General features: G+C 40.1%; 1 protein-coding gene across 1 annotated transcript in view; it reads right to left on the bottom strand.

Moving 5' to 3' along the window:
* LOC127420197 (cadherin-11-like) overlaps positions 1-23,207 on the bottom strand; it is an 84,810-nt gene extending 61,603 nt beyond the window's left edge. The window contains exon 1 of the mRNA XM_051662249.1: positions 22,323-23,207. Within this exon, the coding sequence (XP_051518209.1) occupies positions 22,323-23,207 (885 nt within the window). The remainder of the gene's footprint in view (positions 1-22,322) is intronic.
* Between the last annotated feature and the right edge of the window lie 1,195 nt (positions 23,208-24,402).

Below are 24,402 nucleotides of genomic sequence, written 5' to 3'. Positions count from 1 at the left end.
TGGAAATGTATGCAAAAAATGTTCCTACTCACTTTCAGATATTAATGAAATAAGTGTCCTGAGAAATCTCACCAGTCTCTGTGACAGCTGTAGACTTTGCAAACAGAAAACTAAAATATATCCACGGACAGTGTTGATGCTTTTCACCTGTCAATCATTTGCTCATTCTCATAGTGTTGTAGTTGCAGCGAATTATTGAGGCTTACTGCCATTTTTAAGCCATGTTCATAACAGTTCTCTGTTGAGGGTGCTATTTTGCTGCTGTTGTTTTAAACAACGGTTTTTGCATGATGTCAGTCTCAATAAATCTTATTTGTTTTCTTTGGAGTGCAGGGTTTTGGAAAGAGGGGCCATGAAGTTTTGGTATTTTCGTGCAAGTATGCGCTAAGTCTAGGCACAAGTGGGTTTGCGCGCTCAACGCACAAAAGGCTGAACAAAGTGCAATTTATTTATGAGGTTCTTTTCCAATTATGCATCCTATTATATAGTCCATTCCCTCAAGCACCAACAATTTAAACAAAGACAGCACATTCATAAGAAGTTGTTAGTGTAAATCGACTGTATGCAATGAAATAAAAGAACAGAAATATGGACTTGCTTTCTTTTGTGTATTAACTGCGTCCTCGATGAATGCCAGATATATTTCTTTGACAGTGGCACGCTTCTTTTAAACGCATAGAAAATGTAATTTTCGTCAGAATTTGGATGAATGCTTCTTTAAATTATAGAGAATGTAAGTATTATTAATCATTTTCATCTACTGTCACACAAATCATGGCTAGGATTAACAGTGATTGTATCGGAATGCACTTCACTTCTATTGGTCAGTTTTGATTTTGAAAAAATATATTCATTTATTAAAACACGAAAAAATAAAACCAAACATAATTCTAAATTCAAATTACAACAAAGTTGTCAAAAAAAAAAAAAAAAAAATCATTAAACATTTTACTCCTTTTGCAATGACATAAAAATCACTCTGCAACAACGGGAGGAAAAATACCAATATAAATTCGATCATAAATACAGTTGTAAATATAAACATAATGATAACCCTAACAAAAAATCTAAACTAGCCGCAAATTTGCAGCTCTTTATTTTCCACATGCAAATGAGCATTTAAATCGCCACAGATGTTTGCCAGAAGTTTGCAGCTGTTCGCCAGTAGTGGCGAACCTCCAACAAACCTTTGGCAACAATGCACAATTTGCCGCAAGTTTGCCGCAAAGCTCATTTGCATGTGAAAATGATCAGTGGTGAATTTGTGGCAAGTTTGCAACAAATTTGCCATGAACTTTCGATTTTCGTCAGGGAATAACTGAAAAATAAGCCATGACCTTTAGATATTTTAACATAATCTATTTTATTTTATTTTTTCTTCTAAAAAAGGGCTATGACACTGATTGTCAGGGACTTAATTTAATGTTTCACTATATTTTCAGAGTTTGGACATGAACTTTAGTACCATCTGCTGGTGGAATCTTCAAACTTTAAATGCAGGAATTGAATTTGGAATTTGCGCTGAGATAAGACATAGTATTGAAACGATGAAATTCTTAGGAAAATAGCAAATTGCGCTTTGCGCCACTTTATTTACATACAATAGCGCAAACACTCATACCCACACCCACTTGAGCTTTGTGCTGGCAAAAAAAAATTGCACTTAGAATTAGTGCTCTCACGACAATTGGATGAGACGTTGCGCACGGTCGTAGTGCATAATGCTGCGCTTTACACACTCGCGAAAATAGAGCCCTTCATCTGTTTGGGAGAAAATGTAACTCGCTTTTAGCGCCACTCTGTGGAAATTTCACCTCGGAACTGCCGCAATACGTGTAATGAATCACGTAATTTCATTTAGCAAAATTGTCGCCACTGTTTCGTAATTTTCAGTAGATAAGGCTGAACATGAAACATGTTTGTTTTTCTTTCATGGTAGGTATACGGTATTTCTATTGACTTCTATTGTTTTATTACTGAGCTAATTATAATTCTATCCCCTACCCCTAAAAATATCTCTCACAGAAACCTTTTTCCATTTTCAATATAAATTTTTTTTTGTATGTTTATTATATCATTTTAAAAGGAGATTTCAGGTTTTACTATCCTTGTGACATTTGGTCCCCACAATGTAAGGCAAAACCTTACCCACACACACACACACACACACACACACACACACACACACACATAGTGGCAGTTAGCATGTCCATCTGTGTTGTCCTCATCTTCTCATCTGTTTGCCTCTCACACTCTTTGTCCATCTGCTTCACACACTTTCTCACTCTTTCTGTTTGTCCATCTGTCCAACTATCACTTAACACCTCCCTCTGTTCACATTCCCATCCATCTATCTTTTGTTGTTGTGGAATCTAGCACCTATTTTTCAGGTGTATTCTATCTTTGTCTCTTTCTCTAATTGTGTGTGTGTGGGTGGGTTTGGGTGGTTTACGAGGACATTTTTTTAGGTTACAAACGGGTAATTACAAGGGTATTATGCTATAAATGTGGTTTATGAGGACATTTCTAGTGTCCCCATATATCAAATCACTTAAAAACATACTAAACGATGTTTTTTATTTTATTTTATTTTATTTATTTTTTTTATTTATTTTATAAATGTATAAATGCAGAATGTTTTTTGTGAGGGTTAGGTTTAGGGGTAGGGTTAGGGTTTGGGGATAGAATCTATAGTTCGTACAGTATAAAAATCATTATGTCTATGGAGAGTCCTCATAAGGATAGCCGAACCAACTTCCGTCTTTTAAATGTCACTGTACTCAATTAATTTCTGAGGATTTGTAGAATTACCCAAGGTTAAAATTAAATAAATTGAAAATTGTCATCATATACTCAATGTTGTATCATTTAATTTTTATTTTGTTTGCCTTGGGACACAAAGAGAGTTTTCAGAATGTCCGAGCTGATGTCAAATGCCACTGGCTCTTGCATGAATTGTGACCGACTGGAACATAATAATATATTATGATGTACATTTTGAATGAGATGTGTCTGCCTCCACAAAGATTTTCAGCAATTGTTCCTCACACGGCTCTATCGTGTGACTTTGGAGGACTTTGAATTGAACAGGAATCTTTTGGAATACTTTTATAGTGCTTTTTTGTCATTTTTTGGAAAAAATTATTATGACTATACTTGTATCTGCTTGTTATTTCTTTTACATGGTCGAGAATTGGTTAGGTTTAGGTGTAGGGGTGGGGTTAGGGAAGCTAAAATATCTATGTGATAGTATATTGCAACTAAACTAACATATTTATAAGTATAATAAAACACATTACGGTTAAACACACGAAAAATCTGAAAATTGCTGAACCTGTGACGGAATCGTCTGAACTGAGGTAAGAAAACAGAATGAGAAGGACATTTTCATGATGTAGGCGAAAAGTTGCTACGGTGATGTCTCCCTTATGAGACTGCCCTGAATCAAAATTGGAGTTGAGGTTTGTGGCTTTAAGTCCATTTCTTTTAGCTTCGAGGTCATCTACATTCTAGTGTACTCTTAACGTTAACAAAATTCACTTTTAGCAGATACTGTATTTGCTTTTAAAATTTGCAATCTCTCTCTTCCACGAATATGGACAAAAATATTGATTATTCACACTGCACTCACTCATTTAGTCCAATCAAATGCTTTTTAGAATGTGAATGCGACAGCAAGTAGCAAATCATGTTCATGGCTGTGATGTAAACTAAAGCCTATCGGCCATTTAAAATATGTGACGAACCCTACAATATGTCCCTCCCCAACTTCCTGTATTAATAGTAGATAATTCAACACTGGAAAGAAAACCGCACTCGTCAAGCCAATTCATGGGCCCTTTAAAAGGAATCAAGTTATTATTTCTAAGCTGGGTCAGGGTGCGAGATAGAAAGCAAGCTGACGGCCAGCCAAAGGCAGCTGAAGGGATTATTCATTCTTCAGTTGTCTCTCTCTCTCCCTGTCTGTCTCTCTTTGTGATTAAAGGAGCTCTTGGGTTCTTATTTTGGTTGGCTAAATCTCTTCCTTATGCTTTTAGTCTTACACCAGTGACAACTTTCTTTCTTCTTTTGTGTCACTGCCAAGATATCACTTCCATATAGCAAACATTAACACACCATTTTCTCACAACAAGAGTCCTACAAATACACGTGTGTATAAAACACACACACCTGTGTTAAATATATCATTTTCTTGCAAAGCCAGAAGTTGACTATCGACATAAAGTCTGGTCCGCAACATAGCTTTTTCTGACCAAGAACGGGCCACTTAGACAGGAAGAGACTTTGACTGATAATAAGTCTGCTACCAGACCTGGGTTTCGGGATGGGTTCGGGCTTTTTATATTAATGAAAAAAATAATTCTTATTCTTATTATTATTACTAATTCAATTTTAATAGAGATTAATTTGTTTATAAAATACTTGAGATGTTATAAAATGCCAAATGTGATTGAAATGAACAGAAAATGGATAACCCTTTTCTGAAGTGGTTATTATGAATAAGCATTATCTTAATTTGTTACTCAAAAATTTGCCCGATAGCTTTTGGACCTGTATTTACACAATATCACAATAACCCCGCTGGGGGCTTTTACCCCAAATGTGGGGTAAATGGCTCCCTCACCACCTTTAAAATACAAAACAAAAAAACATAATTTTAATCAAAAGAACCTTCCCTATTTGTTTATTTCACACAATTATGTTGCTCTATAAAAATTCAATAAAAAGAAATATATTTTTTCGATCTTGATAGACTTTATGTCTTTTAATTACATTTTCCTTAAGGTGGATATTCTAACAGGGACAATATACAACAATCTGCCACAGCATTAAAACCACCTGCTTAATATTGTGTATGTCCCCCTCGTGCCGCCAAAACAGCGCCAACCCACATCTCAGAATAGCATTCTGAGATTATATTCTTCTTGACAGTTCGAACCAGTCTGGTCATTCTCTGTTGACCTCTCTCATCAACAAGGCATTTCATCCACAGAACTGCCACTCACTGGATGTTTTATTTTGTTTTTGGCACCATTTGTAGTAAATTCTAGAGGCTGTCGTGTGTGAAAATCCCAAGAGATCAGCAGTTACAGAAATACTCAAACCAGCCCACCTGGCACCAACAATCATGCCACGCTCCAAATCACTGAGAGCACATTTTTTCTCCCTTCTGATGGTTGATGTGAACATTAACTAAAGCTCCTGACCCGTATCTGCATGATTTTATGCACTGTACTGCTGCAATACGATTGGCTGATTATATAATCACATGGATGATTGTTGGTGCCAGATGGGCTGGACTGAGCATTTCTGTAACTGCTGATCTCCTGGGATTTTCACACACAACAGTCTCTACAATTTACACAGAATGGTGCCAAAAACAAAAAACATCCAGTGAGCAGCAGTTCTGCGGATGAAAATGCCTTGTTGATGAGAGAGGCCAACAGAGAATGACCAGACTGGTTCGAACTGACAAAGTCTACGGTAACTCAGATAACCGCTCTGTACAATTGTGGTGAGAAGAATAGCATCACATAATACTATTCTGAGATGCGGGTTGGCGCAGTTTTGGCAGCAAAAGGGAGACATACACAAAATTAGGCTGGTGGTTTTAATGTTGTGGCTGATCGTTGTATATCGACTATATATAAGTCTACAAATTACCACTGAAAATACCTTAAAACTCACACAGACATACATAAGCATTTGCATATGTCAGATGAGAAAGCTTGAACTGTATATTCAGAGATGCCAGAACTCAGCCACGTACAGAACACTGCACAAGCTATTTTTGGAATTTAAAACTGCCTACTGTTTTTATGTTGGCTTCACAAAGCCATCACACTGATATTCTACAGACTTGGTTGAGGGTTTTTTTCCCAAAATGTCTGATTGTAACTTGTCCTAGAGCGTTAAAGCTACATCCACCAAGCTTGGCACAGACCTTCAGAGTGTTCTGACTCGGGTTGCTATGTCTTTTCTAACTGATCATGCTAATGCTTTTACCGTAGTGGATTATCCAAAATCCCCCAAACCCCATAGACTTACATTGACCAAATGTGTTCAAACGGCCGAATACTATTCAAAATCCAGCTGTCAAAAAATTCAAATGTTATCAAACCCTCTTTCTTTTCTTTTTTAACATCAAAGTTTGTCTAGTTTTAAAATAAGTAGGCCTATGTAAAACAGTTTGCAATTTTTAGCAATGTTAGCAATGATAGGATGCTACACTGTTGTTATATGACCTTGTTCCTTTGCATTTTTAATTCAGCGAGTGGCTTTAGTCATTATCTAAGAAATAAAACAAGTTATTTAGCATTTTTTATTAACCCTTTCGCTCGTACTATTCTTGGCTCATAGGTGAACCATCAAACAGGTGTAATCTGCATTCGTGTTACTGTTTTCTGGTGCAAAAAAGTGAAGGACTAGGCTTTTAGAACCTTCCATGTTTGAAGAAATCATGCTGGGAGATCCGTCAATACAGAATAAACTTACATTTTGTATAAAAGGTCTTAACTTTTGAAAGTCCAATCAAACCATACTAATCACATTGTGAATTCAGCAACACTAGCACGAAAGTTTTGCTGCTGAAATCGGTCTGTGCTTACCCAAATTCAAATCACTGACCCCAGTGGCCGAAGCTGGAAGTGTTGCTGAACATATGAACACATGTAAGCTCCAGTTTCTGGCTGAAATGTCCACAGAGGGGCACCACAAAGGAGTTGTATATTTAGTTGTAAATGATGTAATACAGTCAACAGGAATGCATATTTTATTAACTCTGCCCTCTAATCCAAACTTCAACCCAAAACCTAACCATCAGTGGAGTAAAAATGTGAATTTAGGGCAAAAATAAAACCTCAGAATCACGCTTGCCATTGTATATATGAACGTGACTACTTCCTGGTTTCCATGGGACTAGAACCTGAGTCTCAGAGATTGCACACAGCCCAAACAGTGCTTGAAGGAAAGGTGATCACGTCTGAATTGATGCAAAAAATTGTTGATGGGGGATGCTGCTTGACAATATTTCAGCAGAATGGGGTTGATTATATGGTATATGAACTTTCGGAAACAACATGTCGATTTCCTGTGTGATCAAGCTGATCAAACAATGAGTTACACTAAAGCTACACTAGCGAGTCACACTATTGAAAAATGTTGTTAAGTTGGTAACATCTCTACTTTTAGTTACTCCCCAACACTGCATGGCAGTGTGCTATTCAAAACACAGCCAGAGACAGAAAAATATCTGTACCATCTGGTAGCTGGTATTTGGGGGGAATAAAGGCTTTTGATCATAGCAAGAGCTCTGAGGTACACTGAGTGCTTTTCTTTAGTGCACTCTGAAGCCATTTGTAGTGGGAGAGAGCGTGTGCCACAGCGATAGACAGAGGAGTCTCCGCTCTTCTGAAAGAAAGAAATAGAAGACAGAGAGAATAATAGAGAACAAAGCGCGGAACATTTCGAGAACATCAAAAAATCAGTGCTAATAGAAATTACCACCAGTCGGAGCAGCAAGGCCCGATAGATCTGGAGACTGTGAGAGACAAAGTGTATAATGTGACATCAGAGAAAAGACAACAAGAGGAACATATTGTTGCTAATAGGTTGCTCTTTCATCATTCAGGAGACTTATTATTGGAATATTTCACAATTGTTTTATTTTTTTTAATCTGTCATTATGTACTCACCCTCATGTTGTTTCAAACCTGTTGGTCTCTCTTTCTTTTATGGAACATGTAGGAGATGTTTAGCAGAATGCTGGTCTCCATTCAAATAAAGTAGATGGGGACCAGTGGTCTTGGAAGAATTGGATGATAAATCTTTGAGATAATTTTGAGAAGTCTGAAGTGTTGGGGAGCAGTTAACTAAAAGTAGCGATGCTACCAGCTAAACCACATTTTTCAGCAGCGTAACAGTAGTTCGGCTATTTTCACAATATTGTAGCTTTTCCATTAATGAGCTAAATTTTTCAATGAAATTTTATGACCACTCACAGGTGAAGCTATCCCATATGGTTCGAACCGAAGAAGGTCTACTATGGCACAAGTCACAGAAAAATGTATAATGGTTACAGGAGGAATGTGACACAACACACAGTGTATCACATCCTGCTGTGTATGGGGCTGCGTTAGAGACCTGTACCCAAGACCGTGTGGTCCGACCCTACCTAACCCGAATGATACCATCAGATTTTAAGTCCGAACCCGATCCGAACCTGAAATTGCGTACTATCTAATTTCTTCTCCTAGCAAGTACTGTTGCAATAGGCTATATTTTATGTAAGCATATAGGCAACATTCGTAACATTATTGAAACAGTAAACATACAGCTTTAACAAGGCACGGCAGCCCCTCAGTATACTAGAGCAGAATGAAAGCATAAAAGCATTGCCTTACCATTTATGCGCTGAAACTTCACCTGGTGCAGAACAATCTGTAATAATATGAAACACTGAAACAGTCCCCTCTATGCAGCCGGAACTTGTTTAGAATTTTGAATCTTTGTGACAACTGCACTGAAAACAATCTAGATGCAGTGCAAAGAATGAGACAGAGCATAGGTTCATGCGTTTTTGACAGTTTGAAGTACTTTTTAACTTGACATGGACATGAAAAAATGAGACGTGGTGCAAATGTCAAAGACATTCATTCAGAGGCCTGGGTAGCTCAGTGAGTATTGACGCTGACTACCACACCTGGAGTCGCGTGTTCGAATCCAGGGTGTGCTAAGTGACTCCAGCCAGGTCTCCTAAGCAACCAAATTGGACCGGTTGCTAGGGAGGGTAGAGTCACATGAGGTAACCTCCTCGTGGTCGTGATTATTTGTTCTCGCTCTCAATGGGGCACGTGGTAAGTTGTGTGTGGATTGCGGAGATTAGCATGAGCCTCCACATGCGGAGTCTCCGCGCGTCATGCGTGATAAGATGTGCGGATTGATGGTCTCAGAAGTGGAAGCAACTGAGACTTGTCCTCTGCCACCCGGATTGAGGTGAGTAACCGCGCCACCACGAGGACCTACTAAGTAGTGGGAATTGGGCATTCCATATTGGGAGAAAAGGGGATAAAAATACGACATTCATCCAGCATGTGTTTAAACAATGGGAAAACAGAACAGATGTGCGCAAAAACACGTTCGGTGTGAATGCCCCTAACTCGTCCGTTTGCACATCTGTGAGTGAGAGCGCATGCGTGAAACAAGTTCGGTAAGCCTGTTTATTTTTTCATTAATTACAAACCCGAACCAGACACGAACCCGAAGTCCTACTTGAAAAACTGACCTGAACCCAGCCTGAAACCCGTCCGGTTCTCGGGTCCCTTCGGGCCCAGGTTGGGTTGCAGACCTCTAGGCTGCATAGACCTGCAGACCTCTAGGCTCAGAGTCCACCGTTGAAAGTGCCTACATTGTGCACGCAAGCATCGGAACAGGACATTGGAGCAGTGGAAGAAGGTCACCTGGTCAGATAAGTCCTGTTTGCTTTTAAATCATGTGGATGGCAGTGAACGTGTGTGCCATTTACCTGGGGAAGTGATAGCACCAAGATGCACTGTGGGAAGATGACAAGCTGGTGGAGGGAGTGTGATGCTCTGGGCAATGTTCTGCTGGGAAACCCTGGTCCGGCCATTCATGTGGACATGTGCCACCTACCTAAACATTGTTGCAGACAAGGTACACCCCTTCAGGGCAATGGTAGTCCCTGATGGTAGTGTCCTCTTTCAGCAGGATAATGTGCCCTTAAACACTACACGCATTGTTTGGGATTGGTTTAAGGAACATGATGAAGAGTTCAAGGTGTTGCCCTGGCCTCCAAATTCCCCAGATCTCAATCCTATTGAGCATTTGTGGGATGTGCTGGACCAGCAAGTCCCATCCGCAGTGGCTCCACCTTGCAACTTATAGGACTTGAAGGATCTGCTACTAATGTCTTGGTGCCAGGTACCACAGGACACTTTCAGGGGTCTTGTAGAGTCCATGCCTCGGCAGGTCGGTGCTGTTTTGGCAGCACGTGGAGGACCAACAACATATTAGGCAGGTGGTCATAATATTTTGGCTCATCAGTGTATGTAACGTTGGGAATTCCCAACAAACTAGTTCATACAAACTAGTGAATGAACTAGTTCACAAAAATTATTCACTTGAGCCCCACGCAGCCTTATAATAGACATATTTTTTCAAACAAAATATGTAATTAATTGCTGCAGTTTATCACTATATTTACGGTATAAAAGGGTGTTTTCTAGTTTTGTTGTAAATGTGTATATTGCATATGTGAATATTCACTACAACTTCAGAGGAGGCAAGACAATGTTGTCGACATTAGCACTGGATACCTGAGGTAATTTTATGCTACCAGCTAGTGTTAGCTTTTCAATATCTCATCTCCGTTAATACCTCTCACCATTCATTCCGAGGGTAAACCCAATTGTTTTCTAGATATCCTGTTTATTTAAGGCATCTTTGAAAAGGGGATTTGACTTGTCAGACAGTGGTGGGTTTTTCTGAACCTCGGCGATGTATGCAATGTTGTCTGTCATTTTAAATGCTCGAGCCCTTTAAAGTCAGATGGATTTTAATTGGCTTTCAATGTTTTTATCGTTCATCTACTGGAAAAAAATTGCTCTGAATGTGGTCCCAATGATATTGTTCCTCTGTGTCATTGTCATTATAGTTGTAGTGCTTGGTTGTAAATGGACCTTAATACTGTAGTATCCATATATTATCATGGTTTTATTATAGTAATTTTGTACCAAGTAACCATGACTGTAGTAACATGGTTGATTTTTTGGTTACTATGGTTTTACTACAAGGTTGTGGTTAATGTAAAAGCATGGTTATTTTTTTGTAATATCACTCTATTTATATACATATATCATGGTGATCGATGCTGTCAAGGACAAATAACTGATATATTAACAAGATCTCCTTTGTGTTTTGTTTTTTTCGTCTAATGGGCACTGATGATGAACGGGTCTGGAATTACTCAGAGATAGCTGGAGATGACAATTACACCAGCTCTAGTAAAACATCTTGCCATCAAACGGTCGCCAAAAGTTGATTCCTGCAGCCCTGCTCTTGTTTTTTACATCTAAAAGTCCCTCACGAGACTCATAATTGGACGACAACATGGTTGGATGGATTCCCATTTTAGTATTACACTATTCAAGTTCCCTCATGTTTCATTGTAGTATACTGGAACAGATTCCAAATATATTTACAAATGCACTGAAAGAGTTTTTCAGACAGAGACAAATGGACCCTGACTTCAGAAGAAATAATCGCAGAATATCCTTGAATTTCCAAGAGTGTGGAACCAAAGAAAAATTTAGCTGGGGGTGATATGAAGTGAGGAAGATTTACACTTCCTGCAGTCAGAGAGACTTCCCGCCCTTAGGGGGTCACATATGAAGTATGCTTGGCTGATTTTGGGAGGCAATAAAGCAAACATGGTTGTGTGTGCCAAATGCAGAAAAAAGCAAAGCATCAAACAGCAGCTTTGAGGAGTCCCCCACCCCTCGCTACATGAAGCCCCCCGGCTGAACAGTCTGCATTTACGTGTGTGCGACTCTCAGAGCACAGCATGACTACAATGTCAAAGCACATTCACTGTATATTAGTCTAACCAGTCAAAACACGCACACTCTCACACACAAACACTCAGACACACACATATCTAAAGTCAACACAAAGTCACAATTCACCCTATTTACTTTCTTAAAGGAATAATCCACCCATAAATACAAATTATTTCATTATTTACTCCATACCTGTTTTCTGTTTTTCTTTTTTTGCCATATGTTGAATTTTTCAAGAATCTCCACATAGAATTTTCCATACAACGATATAACAAACACAGCTGTGAAGCTGGAATAAGGACTAAAAACACTAATAAAGAATCATAGAAGTAGTCCATACGACTTGTGCGCTATATTCCAAGTCTTCTAAAGTGGTGTTTATCTCATCAACGCAATGATCGACTTATTCAAAAATGGACAGCCCTCGAGAACCTTTCCACCACCGTCAGCACGACCATATTGCCACGGGACTCTGGAAGCCCTGTGACAAAGCCGAGAGCATTGTGCAACCAGGGTCTCGAGGGAATGGCTAGGGGCTCCCATGAGCACAGACGGAACAACCCAACACAAAAAGTAATATGTTCCGCCTTATCACAGGCCACCAGAACCAGTGCCAAATGACGGCCTCAGTGTGTCTCATCCCCAGATGACAAGCACAAACAACCGACCCGCCTGTATTCCCTATGCGACCGTCACTCACCGAAGCACTCTCCGTACTTCTGACTCGACCTTCCAGGACACAGCGGCCACCACCCGGGGAATGGCTGTGTCCTGCGAACTCGAGTGGGCAGAAGTATCAAACAGGCAAGAGAGCGAGTCAGGTTTGACGTTCTTGGATCCCAGCCTGTAGGATAAGGTAAAGTTAAACCTACCAAAAAATAGAGACCAGCGAGCCTGGCGAGAATTTAGTCTCTTGGCTGTCTTGCTGTATTCTAAATTCTTATGGTCACTCCATACCGTAGAAAGTACCTCTGCCCTCTCTAACCAATGACGCCACTCCTCCAAAGCAAGCTTGACGGCTAGCAGCTCAAGGCCACCGATGTCGTAGTTCCGTTCTGCAGGAGTGAGGCGGTGCGATTAAAAGGCACAGGGATGAATCTTGCCATATTTGGGTGAGCGCTGGGAAAGAATCGCACCCAAGGCCACCTCTGATGTGTTGACCTTCACCACGAACTGACGGGACAGATCAGGCATACTCAATATGGGGCAGAAGTAAATTTGACTTTAAGGAACTCAAAAGCTTTTTGTGCCTTGTCCGACCATACAAACTTGACGTTGGTGGAGGTCAGACTCGTGAAAGGGGCGGCTATCTGGCTATAATTACATATAAAACGCAGATAGAAATTGCCGAATTGGTGACGATTCTCTCCTTGGAAGCATCCATGCGCACCCCCTTGGATGACAAGATGTACCCCAAGAACAGAACCGACTTCACATGGAACGCACACTTCTCCGCCTTCACAAAGAGTTTGTTCTCCAGCAGCCTTTGTAACACTGACCTGATGTACTCAGTGTGTACCTGGAGAGACAGAGTAAAAATTATGATGTCATCCAGGTACACAAAGATGAACAGATTAATCACGTCACGCAGCACATCATTAAAGAGTGCCTGGAAGACGGTGGGTGCATTGGTACTGTAAGTTCAAAAGACATCACCAAATACTCAAAATGCCTGGTGGGCATGTTGAATGCTGTCTTCCACTCATCCCCCTTCCTGATACTCACAAGATGGTATGCATTGTGGAGATACAACTTTGTGAACACAGTCGCCCCCTGTAACAACTCGAAGGCTGAAGTCATCAAAGGCAAGAGGTACTTGTTCTTAATGGTGATGTCATTCAGCCCCTGATAATTGATGCAGGGCCACAAAGACCTGTCTTTCTTGCTCACAAAGAAGAATCCTGCCCCAGCTGGGGACGAGGAAGGGTGGATGAGACCGGCTGCCAATGACTCATTAATGTATCTCTCCATTGCCTTTCGCTCAGGTACGGAGAGAGAGTAGAGTCATCCGCGAAGTGGAGAAGTGCCAGGGAGGAGATTAATAGCGCAGTCGTTCAGGCAGTGCGGAGGCAGGGAAGCGGCCTAGAACTTACTGAAGACCGTCCTCAGATCATAATACACTGTCGGAACCCCCAACAGATCGACCTCCTTCCCCTGAAACACAAAGACAGAAGGAGAGACAGGAGACAGAGCGGAAAGCAAGCAATGAGCAGGACAAAAAGTCCCCCACTCAGTAACAACATTGCCAGCCCAGTTAATGTGCAGATTGTGCTTTATCAGCCATGGATGACCCAAAACGACAGGATTAGAAGCAATCCGTAGCAGATAAAACACAATCTCCTCCTCATGGTTGCCTGAAATCCTCAGACTTACCAGGACCGTGGCTTGAGTAATCTGCCCAAGGGAAGAGCCACTAATCGAGCAGATGCTGATAGGTGGTTAAACAAGAACAACAGGAATTCCTCACCGGGCAGCAAGCTCCACGCCCAACAGGTTACCCTCAGCTCCTGAATCGATGAGTGCCATCACCCATCGGGAAGTCTGGCCCCACATGATGATGGCAGGCAGGGAGGTGTGGAGCATAGGAGACAAGCTAGACTTTGTGGCGCTCACCAGTCGTCCCCTGGTCCCTAGTGAGCACCTGGCTTTTTCTGGTCAGACTGATGCGATATGTCCCCATCCTACACAGTAAACGCACAATCCGAGGTGGCGTCACCGCTGACTCGTCCAAGCTGCATAGCCTCCGACTCCATACAGCAAACAGAGGAGAGAGATCATGGAAAGGAGGTAGGGTAGAGGAGCGAAGATCTCGACGGTGTGTCAGGTGGTGGTCCACTCTTATGGTCAGGCTGATGAGATCGTCAAAGTTGTCGGGCAGCTCTAGCATATAGATAGCATCCTTCACAGCCTCTGATAGACCTCCAAAGAAAATGTCACACTGGGCCTTCTCGTTCCATCCACTGGAGGCTGCCAGTATCCGGAATTTGATGGAGTACTCGGACACCAACCCACCACCCTGCCGTAGTTTGGTCAGACGCCGAGCCACCTCTCTCCCATGAGCTGCGCAATCAAATACCTTGCTCAGCTCTGTAGAGAACTTCTCAAACGAGTCACAGCAAGGCAGATGACTCTCCCAGGCAGCCGTTCCCCAGTTCCGTGCCTGTCCTGCCAGGTGTAAGATGATGTAGGCAACCCTGGATACCTCTGAAGGAAACGAGGAAGACCAGGGAGAACTGGGAAATGAAAGCACGGCACCCCTCTGGTTCTCCAGAATATGGCGCAGGTGTATTGAGACAAGGTTTTCTGATGGGCGCCGGGAGCATTTCAGCTGCTACAGGGGTTGTAGGAGCCGTGGTGTGTGTTGAGAGAGGAAGAGGAGAGACGAAGATCTTTCACCTGGGCGGCGAGATCTGAGAGCTGGGAAATAATGATCATCCAAGCCTCATGGGAACCCGCAAGTAGCTCAGAATATCATTCCAGTAGTTCTCCCTGCTGGTCGAGCGTGGAGCAGATGGGATCTGTACCTGCTAAGTTCATGTTGGCTGGATTTTCTGTCATGAAACAGAAGCGGGACTCAGAAGCAGGTAATGCAGTTTAATGAAGAGCAAAACTTGGAAACTCAGTTGAACATTAATTCATCCCATAAGGTCCTCAAGTTGGGCATCGAATCCAGCTTGCAGGAAACAGAGTGAAATCTCAACAGGATGGTGCAGCAATCTGCAGCAAGATGATCCCAAGCACCACCAGCACCAACAGGTCCATGGGTTCTGAGGAGAACAGAGGAGGCACACAACTGGACTCACAAAGGAGAGAAAGGGAAAAATAAATACAAAAGCGAACGATCGATGAAGAAGAACACAAAGATGTGAAATGTTCATTAAAATGTTCATTTAATTTTTTAAGTACCATGTACATCAGATTTATAAATAAAAGGTTGACAGGGATTGACAGAAATGTTTAAGTTAAATTTACTCAATCACTTTAATAAATATTATGTCATGAAGTAGATTTTACTAAAAGTTTTTCGAAGAACATTTTAATGGTATAAAATGATTACTTTTATTATTATTACTAAATATTTCAGTGCAGTTTGATACATGTTTGTTACATTTGGCACATTTTTGTCAATTAAAATTATTAAGTCAAAGTAAAACTGACTACGATTAACGAATATGACGTGATGGTCATCATTAGGCATCATGGACTAACAATGAACAAAGTTGTATTACAGCATTTATTATTCTTGGTTAATGTTAATTTATGAAAAAGGCTATTGAATATTGTTAGTTCACAATGCATTAACTAATGTTAATGTATACACATTTCATTGTTTCATTTAAATTAACATTAAGATTATAGGTGCTGTAGAAGTATTGTTCATTTTTACTTCATGTAAACTAATGTAGTTAACAAGCATTACTGAATACAACCTTATTGTAAAATGTTGCCATAATAATAAAATATTTTAATAAATATAGAAATAATAAAAATGTTACATTAATTCGTATCTTTATTTTATTTCACACACGTTGCAAATGCATATTACACTATATGCACACAAACACATGAATTTGTGTACACAGAATAACATAGAAACTCAAACACTGTAAGAACACACCAGTTAACACAGGCATGCAGCACACACACACTGTGCATGGACTGCATCCTGCTGCTCACAGAGAGTGTGTCGAATGCGACCACATGCTAAGAGGGGCTTCAGCTGTGCTCACGGTCCAGTGATGGGCAGCTTCACCGCCTACCCTTAAACTAAGACCCTCAGCTTAACGGACAGACACAGCGGAGAGCTGCCAAAAGCTTCCAAAAGTGCCAACTCTGAGTAAACATATGAAGAGATAAACCCACCACTGCTAGTTCAGGACTGCCAAAACCACCCGTCCTTAGCTCTCAGTCTCCTACTCATCCCTCTAATTTCTCCTCAATAATGGCTCTAGCTTAACAGTTACAATAGTGCGCAACAGTCTGGTTCTGGACATAAAAATCATACTTACTTTTTCCGTAGGGGAACATATTTTTAAAGATAAATTATAGACCTTTAAAAACAGACCTACTGTGAGTTTCGAGGTTGTTAACTGATGGTATATACTTTTGATGTAGCCATCAGTCCATGTTATTTCAACTTGGTTTTTTTAAACTCATGTTTAATACAGGGAATTTCTGGGGGCCTGGGTAGCTCAGCGAGTATTGACGCTGACTATCACCCCTGGAGTCGTGAGTTCGAAACCAGGGTGTGCTGAGTGACTCCAGCCAGTTCTCCTAAGCAACCAAATTGGCCCGGTTGCTAGGGAGGGTAGAGTCACATGGGGAAACCTCCTTGTGGTCGCAACTAAGTGGTTCTCGCTCTCAATGGGGCGCGTGGTAAGTTGTGGGTGGATCACGGAGAGTAGCATGAGCCTCCACATGCTGTGAGTCTACGCGGTGTCATGCACAGCGAGCCACGTGATAAGATGCATGGATTGACTGTCTCAGAAGTGGAGGCAACTGAGACTTGTCCTCCGCTACCCGGATTGAGGTAACCGCACCACCACGAGGACCTAGTAAGTAGTGGGAATTGGGCATTCCAAAATTGGGGAGAAAAGGGGATAAAAAAATAAAAAGAGAGAGGGAATTTCTTGTGAAAAACTACACTACCCATGATGAGCTGGTTGGTTTTATTCATGGCTTAGAACTCTTTATGAAGTACTTTATGAAATCCCTATGGAAAAATTAATGGAAAAAACACTTCCGGAACCAACACTGAAAAAGTGGGCGGCATTTCATCTCAATGGTGTCTTGGAGAAACAATTGAGCTATCTCTAAAGAAACTGTTAATTCCTTTGGGGTCTCACTACAGAAAGTCTGTGAATTCCCATCACCAGTACATACTTCTAGTGCATAGTAGAAGTCTATAAATCTTCTATATCTCATAATCATCCTCTCTTACTCATATTTGTGCTCTTTAATTGCTCTTTCGGCTCTGTTGTGCAGCTCAAATCTTCTCACTGTGGAAAGAAAATGAATCTGTAAAAACCCAAGACAATGCAAATTAAGAGACACAAAAAAGAAGACTGTAAAAAAGAACTAAATTTGGGAAATGATCTCTCATGATTGTCCCAGCAAGAAATGTCCCTCTCCTCTTCTCATTTTCTTTCATCCACAACGTCTCACACTCGTCTCCTTGATCTACCACTTTTCTCCCTTGTTCTAATTCTCTTTTGTCCAGATTTGTTCTTTCAGAGACACTAAATACATTTTATTCTGAGTGTGATTCAAACAAGATCAAACAAGGCACAGCCCAAACATCACATAAAAAACATCCTAAACATACTCATACACAAATACACACACTAGACTGACTTCTCAATAATAAATACCAACCATGTGGGCCATGAGAAAATAAAATATTGAACAGACTCTTCTAATATTTCTCTCAATGCTTGGAGAAGATTGTCTTTTAACTTCTAAATGGATGTAAGTGGCCTCTCCGCGTTTGTAGAGCAAAGGCTGTGATGCGTAAAAAATTAAACCACAAAATGGTTTGACAAACACAATATTCTTTAAAGATGCACTCAGCGATTCCTGAGAAACACTGTTGATATTCGAACTCAACTGCCAAATTAAACACACCCCTCCCTTCAGTGCTCCCTTGGAAGCTCCGCCCCCCAAATTCATGCATGCAAGATGGTTTTACGCACACCAGCTCCAGACACTCACAACTATCCTGCTACTAAATCTAACATCACACCAACAGCATATATGGGTTCTGTAAAACATAGCAAAATTTATGTTACCCACCTATCGAGAAGAAAAAGAGCAACTTCTGCATCCGTCTTCAAGCCTTTTACCTCTCGGAGGTCTATCCACTGCTGAAAAGCCTCACTTATGTTGATGCGGCTCCTAGCCCTCAACTTATCATAATCCTTCTTTTTTAGTTTATATCCATCTGACCCTTTTCTCTTGGTCCGTGTCTTAGCCATTTGTCCTCCTTGGAGTTTAGAATGTTTGCATCAGCCAGATTTGCCGTCTCGCTCTGCCCCCACCCCCATCCTGTGCACGTGCAAGAACCACCCCCTTTTGCTGATTGGCTGGAGTAGTGTTGTGTGGATCGGTCTGATCCACTTTGTTTTTGTCCCGTTTACAGAGCCAGGGCTGTGTACAAATACTAGATTTTTTTTTCAGCCCACCCACAGAACGAGGAGCAAGCAGACTGCGAGGAGACATTTGCAGAATTTGACAAAAAGTGTATTGGATTAGAATTAATGAGTGCACCTTTAATGTATTGACGTTATTCCTGAAACGGGAAGCTGGGGTGGGACATATCGAATGGATCCTACTATTTTGACATGAAGATGGTTATGATGAACAAGTAATTCTTTTGACTTCTAAATGGATGGAAGTGACCTCTCTGTGTTTGTAGAGCAAAGGCTGTGATGCGTACGAACTTAAACCACAAAATGGTTTGACAAACACAATATTCTTTAATGTGTTGACATAATTCTTGAAATGGGAAGCTAGGGTGGGACATCCTCTGGGTCATTCCATGTAAACTCAATCAGGGGTCCCTGGCTCAAAATTTAATTTTTGATATTTATTATTTATTTTTTCTGGTGAAAGAAATACATAAATGATGATGAAAGCCAAATTATTAAATGCCATGTTTTAATATTTAAAGTAATCCATAATTTTGTAGAAGGTATCAAAATGACAATTTTTGCCTATGATTTTGGAGTAAAACTATAGGTAAAATAAAAAACTTTTAAGAGCATCATTATTTCATTTTCACACAGAGATAGGTAGGTCTTTTACTAATATCAGTTAACTTTTATATGTCAGTGGTGCGAGTCCAAAACTGGAAAGGAACACTTTTTTGTGTTGTTTTTCCAAAGTTTGAGTGCCTAAAACTAAGAATAATTAAGTGTATTTTAACATCCTTTTTAGATTCTTGTTCTGAGCAAACATTCCTTTTTTATCTTAATTTATGCAAGTAGGTATAGCTGCAGGCTGGAGATCTCCAAATGAAGGCAGAATCTCCAAAAGAGGGTGGGGTTACTCCAAAAGGGGGTTGCACCGACTACAAAAAGGGGCATCACTTCCACATACGGTTAAGGTTAGGGGAAGGGTTGGGTTAGGGGATCCCTGTATCTTTAATGGTGGTTTGGAGCTCCTGCCCCTTTTTGGAGCTCTGCCTTCAGCTATATCCTTCTCAAAATATGGGGCTCTCACTGACCACATTTACATGCACTTAAGAAAATGGTTTATTCTAGGGTTTTTGCAGAATGCGGCATTCTGAAACGTCATGTAAACAAGAGGGCCGATTTCCTTACGCCATTTAAGGGATTAAGAGAAAGCGGTTTAACACACCTAGGTTTCTTCCGGAGAATGCATTTTTATGTGGCCATGTAAACACTTAAATGGCATTCTAGCAGGTTTTGGGGGAGTACGCATGTGGATGGAACAGACCAGAGAACAAACGTCATAGGATGAAGCCCAACAACAAGTCAACACAGTGGAAAGAGTTCAACATTTCTGGGACTACAGTGGGAAAAGCACATACACTATAAACTATACTTTTACATTTACACACACCACCGTAAAATATCGATGGTCCATCAGGTTCCTTTATATGCACTTGTACATTGAGGGAATCCCAGAGTTTTACGTAAAGTGAAACCTCACTATAGTAGTGCAATTCCGCTGCAGGTCCTGATGGAAAGTTAAGGAAACAATCACAGTAACAACTCTGGAATATCTAGAAATAAAAGCGAAGCAACAGAGAATAAAATAGTGAAGTCTTCCTCAGATACCATGTTTATTTACACAAGCGTTGTGGGGAAATTATGTTGCTGTGGAGAAAGCTGCTTACTGACCGAGTAGCATGTATATGGGAGTAAAGAGTACACCGCTTATACAGTGCATGTAAATGGGAACGCTGCTTTCTCGCAATAAGCCGCTTTCTGGTGTCCATGTAAACGCAGTCAGTGTGGCTCAGTCTGAATGTATTTTTAATTTAGCCATTTTCATTCACGAAAATTGACATTTTTACCCCTTCTACAAAATAATAGATTAAACAGTAAATATTGATCCATGGCATTTAATATTTTGTCTTTCAGTATCATTTATGTTTATCTTTAAAAAAAAAAAAACAATGTCAATTTGACAAAATCCCTCTTATGTAAAGGTATTGCTCACCCAAAAATTAAAATTCTGTCATCATTTGGTGACATCAAAGAAGAAAGAAAAATTAGTAAATGATGACTTAATTTTCATTTTTGAGTGATCTATCCCTTTAATCGGTGACATTGACAAGTATACTTAAGTATACAAGTATATACTTTAAATCAAAGCTAAACAGACTAAAAATGACCTAAAGGCCACACAACTCCAATGTTAATTTCATGGGGTCTTTAATAGTAAACCCAGTCTAATACTTCCTATTCTTCATTTTAAACAGTCTAAAGGTTCAATAACTTAACAATAAATCAAATTCAGTGGTTCCTAGTTTATACTGTACATCAGTGTCTGTCGATGTGTCAGCCCTGGTGTTTTTTCTCACTACAGTGCACAGTCAAGTTTAGCTTTGTCTCTTAGATGTTTGTCCTCCATTCAACCTAATCTAATTTAGAAGTGATGACACATTGTGATGAACATCAGTGACAACAACATGCCCTGACCCATCGAATAAACATTTACTCAGATACAGTATAAGCACAGTGACAGGCAGAGAAGAGAATGAAACATTTATGAAGTGCACTCTCCATACCGTGTGTTGGTTTAACGCCAGACTCTTTAAAGCTTTGTGTTCTGCATAAGCAGCTTGCAGACTTACTGAGTGTGAAGCTATCTTATCAAGCTAGTTACTGCAGAGTGTGCGTATATTTGTGTCTATGCGTGTGCATGTGTCACTAAATGTGACCAACAGCTGTGTAATAGCTTTTTGTGACCATTTTGAGCATGTCTAGTAAATGTTTTAAAAACTTAAGAGGTAATGTAATAGCCTTGATTTTTCAAATTAACCATGTTAGCAATCGCTAAGCAACGGGAATAACATGAGTGTATCTAAATTATGTTTACATGTTTAAACTTAAAGTTCATGAAATCACAACTGACCTCAATTACTTTCTTAAAATTCCCTGCTATTATTTAAAAAAAAAAAAAAAAAATCACTGCATGTTTTTCAAATTGGTTGCTATGAGACATTTCTGTTTACAGGTGAACAGCTGTTGAGCTAACAAGAGCGTTACAGTTTTGCTTTCTTATCCACCTTTTTCCTGAAATTGGAAGTGTTCCATGATTCATAATGGAAGTCTGTTTTCCGGTCTCTAGTGTTTTGACTCACCTTTGCTTATGTTTTCAGCAGATTATGTGATGATTAGCATATTAAATTTGTAAAATATGCCAAATTAAAAACATGTGACTTCATAGTGCCGATTCTTTACAGAGTCACAATGATCGTCTTTTGACAGTGCCTCACAAGTCAGAGATTAAGGTAGATGACATGAAGTGTTGGTTAGTTATGTTGATATCATTATCATCAGATACACTTTTCGCTATCTAATCAATCCACGATGGATGAAATCCACACTTTTTTCCTCATTGAATATCCTGTTCTACTCAGAAATGTACATTAAGGAAGTCAAATTGGTTGTGAACGCTCTTAAATGTTGACTTCAACAAATTAAGCTGGTCAGATGGCATCATTTTACATTAATATGCAATCGAAACAATCAGCTGTACAGACATTCTCCTTACCCGCCCAATCAACACCGGCTCTGGCCCACTATATTCCTCGATCACAAAGAACTGGTTCCAGATCCAACTTCTACGGCTCCGGGATTGAGAGGGCATCTCTTCTTGTCCAGTGAAGGCCTGGCGGAAATCAATTCCTCCTCCACTAGTGCTGTCTGCCTCCTGGTCACCCATCCCTATGGTTTGCACATCCTGTCCATTGATTTTTAACCCAGACTTAGGGCTCAAGAGAAACCTGTTGGCATTTGATGAGCTGGTGTTAGCATCAAGTGATATTCTGCCATCCAAAGATACTGAGGTCAGAGTAGATCTGTCAGGCGGTATTCCATTTTCACCATGGTCTAATGATTTGGTTTCCACCACAACAGGAGTTAGTTCAGTGGAGAAAGAAGAATCTACAGATATTTTCAATATTTCAGAGTTGTGGCTAAGAGGTGATGTGGTTGTCTCTTTGTTTTGTGTAACAGATTCTGAGATATCTTTGGGATGATAATCATTTGTAATAAGTGGAGCACTATTTGTGTTCACACTAGGGTAAGACAACGAAACTGGAGTCACTTCGGTTTTATACCCACCCTTCGCAATATCTTTTATTTGTATGGAATCCAATCCTGTTTCAGAATTCATTATGTGCTTGTTTCTTTTGGCCAAAATCGACAATTTATCCTCCATTTCTAGTGCCAGTCTCGAACTTGGTGTTCCTTCCGTGTTGACAAACGACATCTCGTTCTGCCCTTCCTCCGAGTCTAGACGTTCTGCCTGCTCATCTTTCCTTATGGTTTTAAAAAGGTCCACACTCTTCTTTTCCCTCAGAAGAGTGCAACTTGCCCCAAGCTCCAACCACGTGCAGAGAAAGAGCAACACTGCCCAGATACAACCACTCATCATGCCTCGCTTTTTTATTAGTCAGAATGTTTGCCACAGGGGGAAGAACAATAAGTTTGACTTTCACTTGCACACTGTCTTGCTGTGTGGGTGGCTACTCCATTCATCTCTTCTCTTTAATTCCTTTTCCTTTTAATTGTGCTCACCATCCCAAGTTCCTCATGAGGCTCAGAACTAAATTAGCACTTTATCCTCTTTCTTGGATTATATTTCTTTCTGTTAGCTCCGGCTAAATACCAAAGGTGATTCCCATGGTTTGGTTTTGAACGGACAAACCTGTTAAAAGAAATAAGGGGGGGGGGGGGGGAATTAGAGGTTATTAGTGGTAAATTTAATTTGGACTTGCAGTTGGGATTACTGAAAAACTACCACCATTTCAATTAGGTCAGTGGTTCTCAACTGGTTTTGCTTCAGGTCCAAAACCAAAAAATAAAGTGGTGACCCAACATAGTGCCAAACTTGTTTGTCATACCAAAGTACACAAAAATCTAATTAAAGCTGAAGTGTGGAATTTAGCCGCCACAAGAGTCACGCTACGGAAGACTTAGAAGATTTTCAAACAAGTTTCCAGAACATACCGGTGGCATGGACAAACAGATAGTGCCACTCCAAACCCATGCCACTGACAATTTTATAAACGCATAACAGCAGAGCCTGTATTTGATGTAGTCTGGGTCGTATTTTCTTTGACGTTGCAATGTTTCGATCATGGTTTTTGAGGATGAGGGCATGCCACACAACCAGTCCATGTGGGTATCTACTACGTATATATATATATACACTACCGGTCAAAAGTTTTGAAACACTTGACTGAAATGTTTCTCATGATCTTAAAAATTAAAATTAAAAATTAATTTATTTAATTATAAAACTAAAATTTTATTTAAAAAAAAAAAAATAGTTTTTGAAATTGATGTCTTGGACCAAATAATAAAGAAAAGCAGCCAATAAGTGCCCAACATAGATGGGAACTCCTTCAATACTGTTTAAAAAGCATCCCAGGGTGATACCTCAAGAAGTTGGTTGAGAAAATGTCAAGTGTACATTTCTGAAAATTCTAGGCAAAGGGTGAGTACTTTGAAGATGCTCAAATATAACGCAGTTTTGATTTATTTTGGATTTTGTTTACTCACAACATAATTCCCATAGTTCCATTTATGTTATTCCATAGATTTAAAGACTTTACTATTATTCTAAA

This window comes from Myxocyprinus asiaticus, chromosome 29 (genome assembly GCF_019703515.2).
Source record: "Myxocyprinus asiaticus isolate MX2 ecotype Aquarium Trade chromosome 29, UBuf_Myxa_2, whole genome shotgun sequence".
NCBI lineage: Eukaryota > Metazoa > Chordata > Actinopteri > Cypriniformes > Catostomidae > Myxocyprinus > Myxocyprinus asiaticus.
The sequence above is the reverse complement of the archived record's forward strand: the minus strand, read 5'-3'. Positions and strand labels throughout refer to the sequence as shown.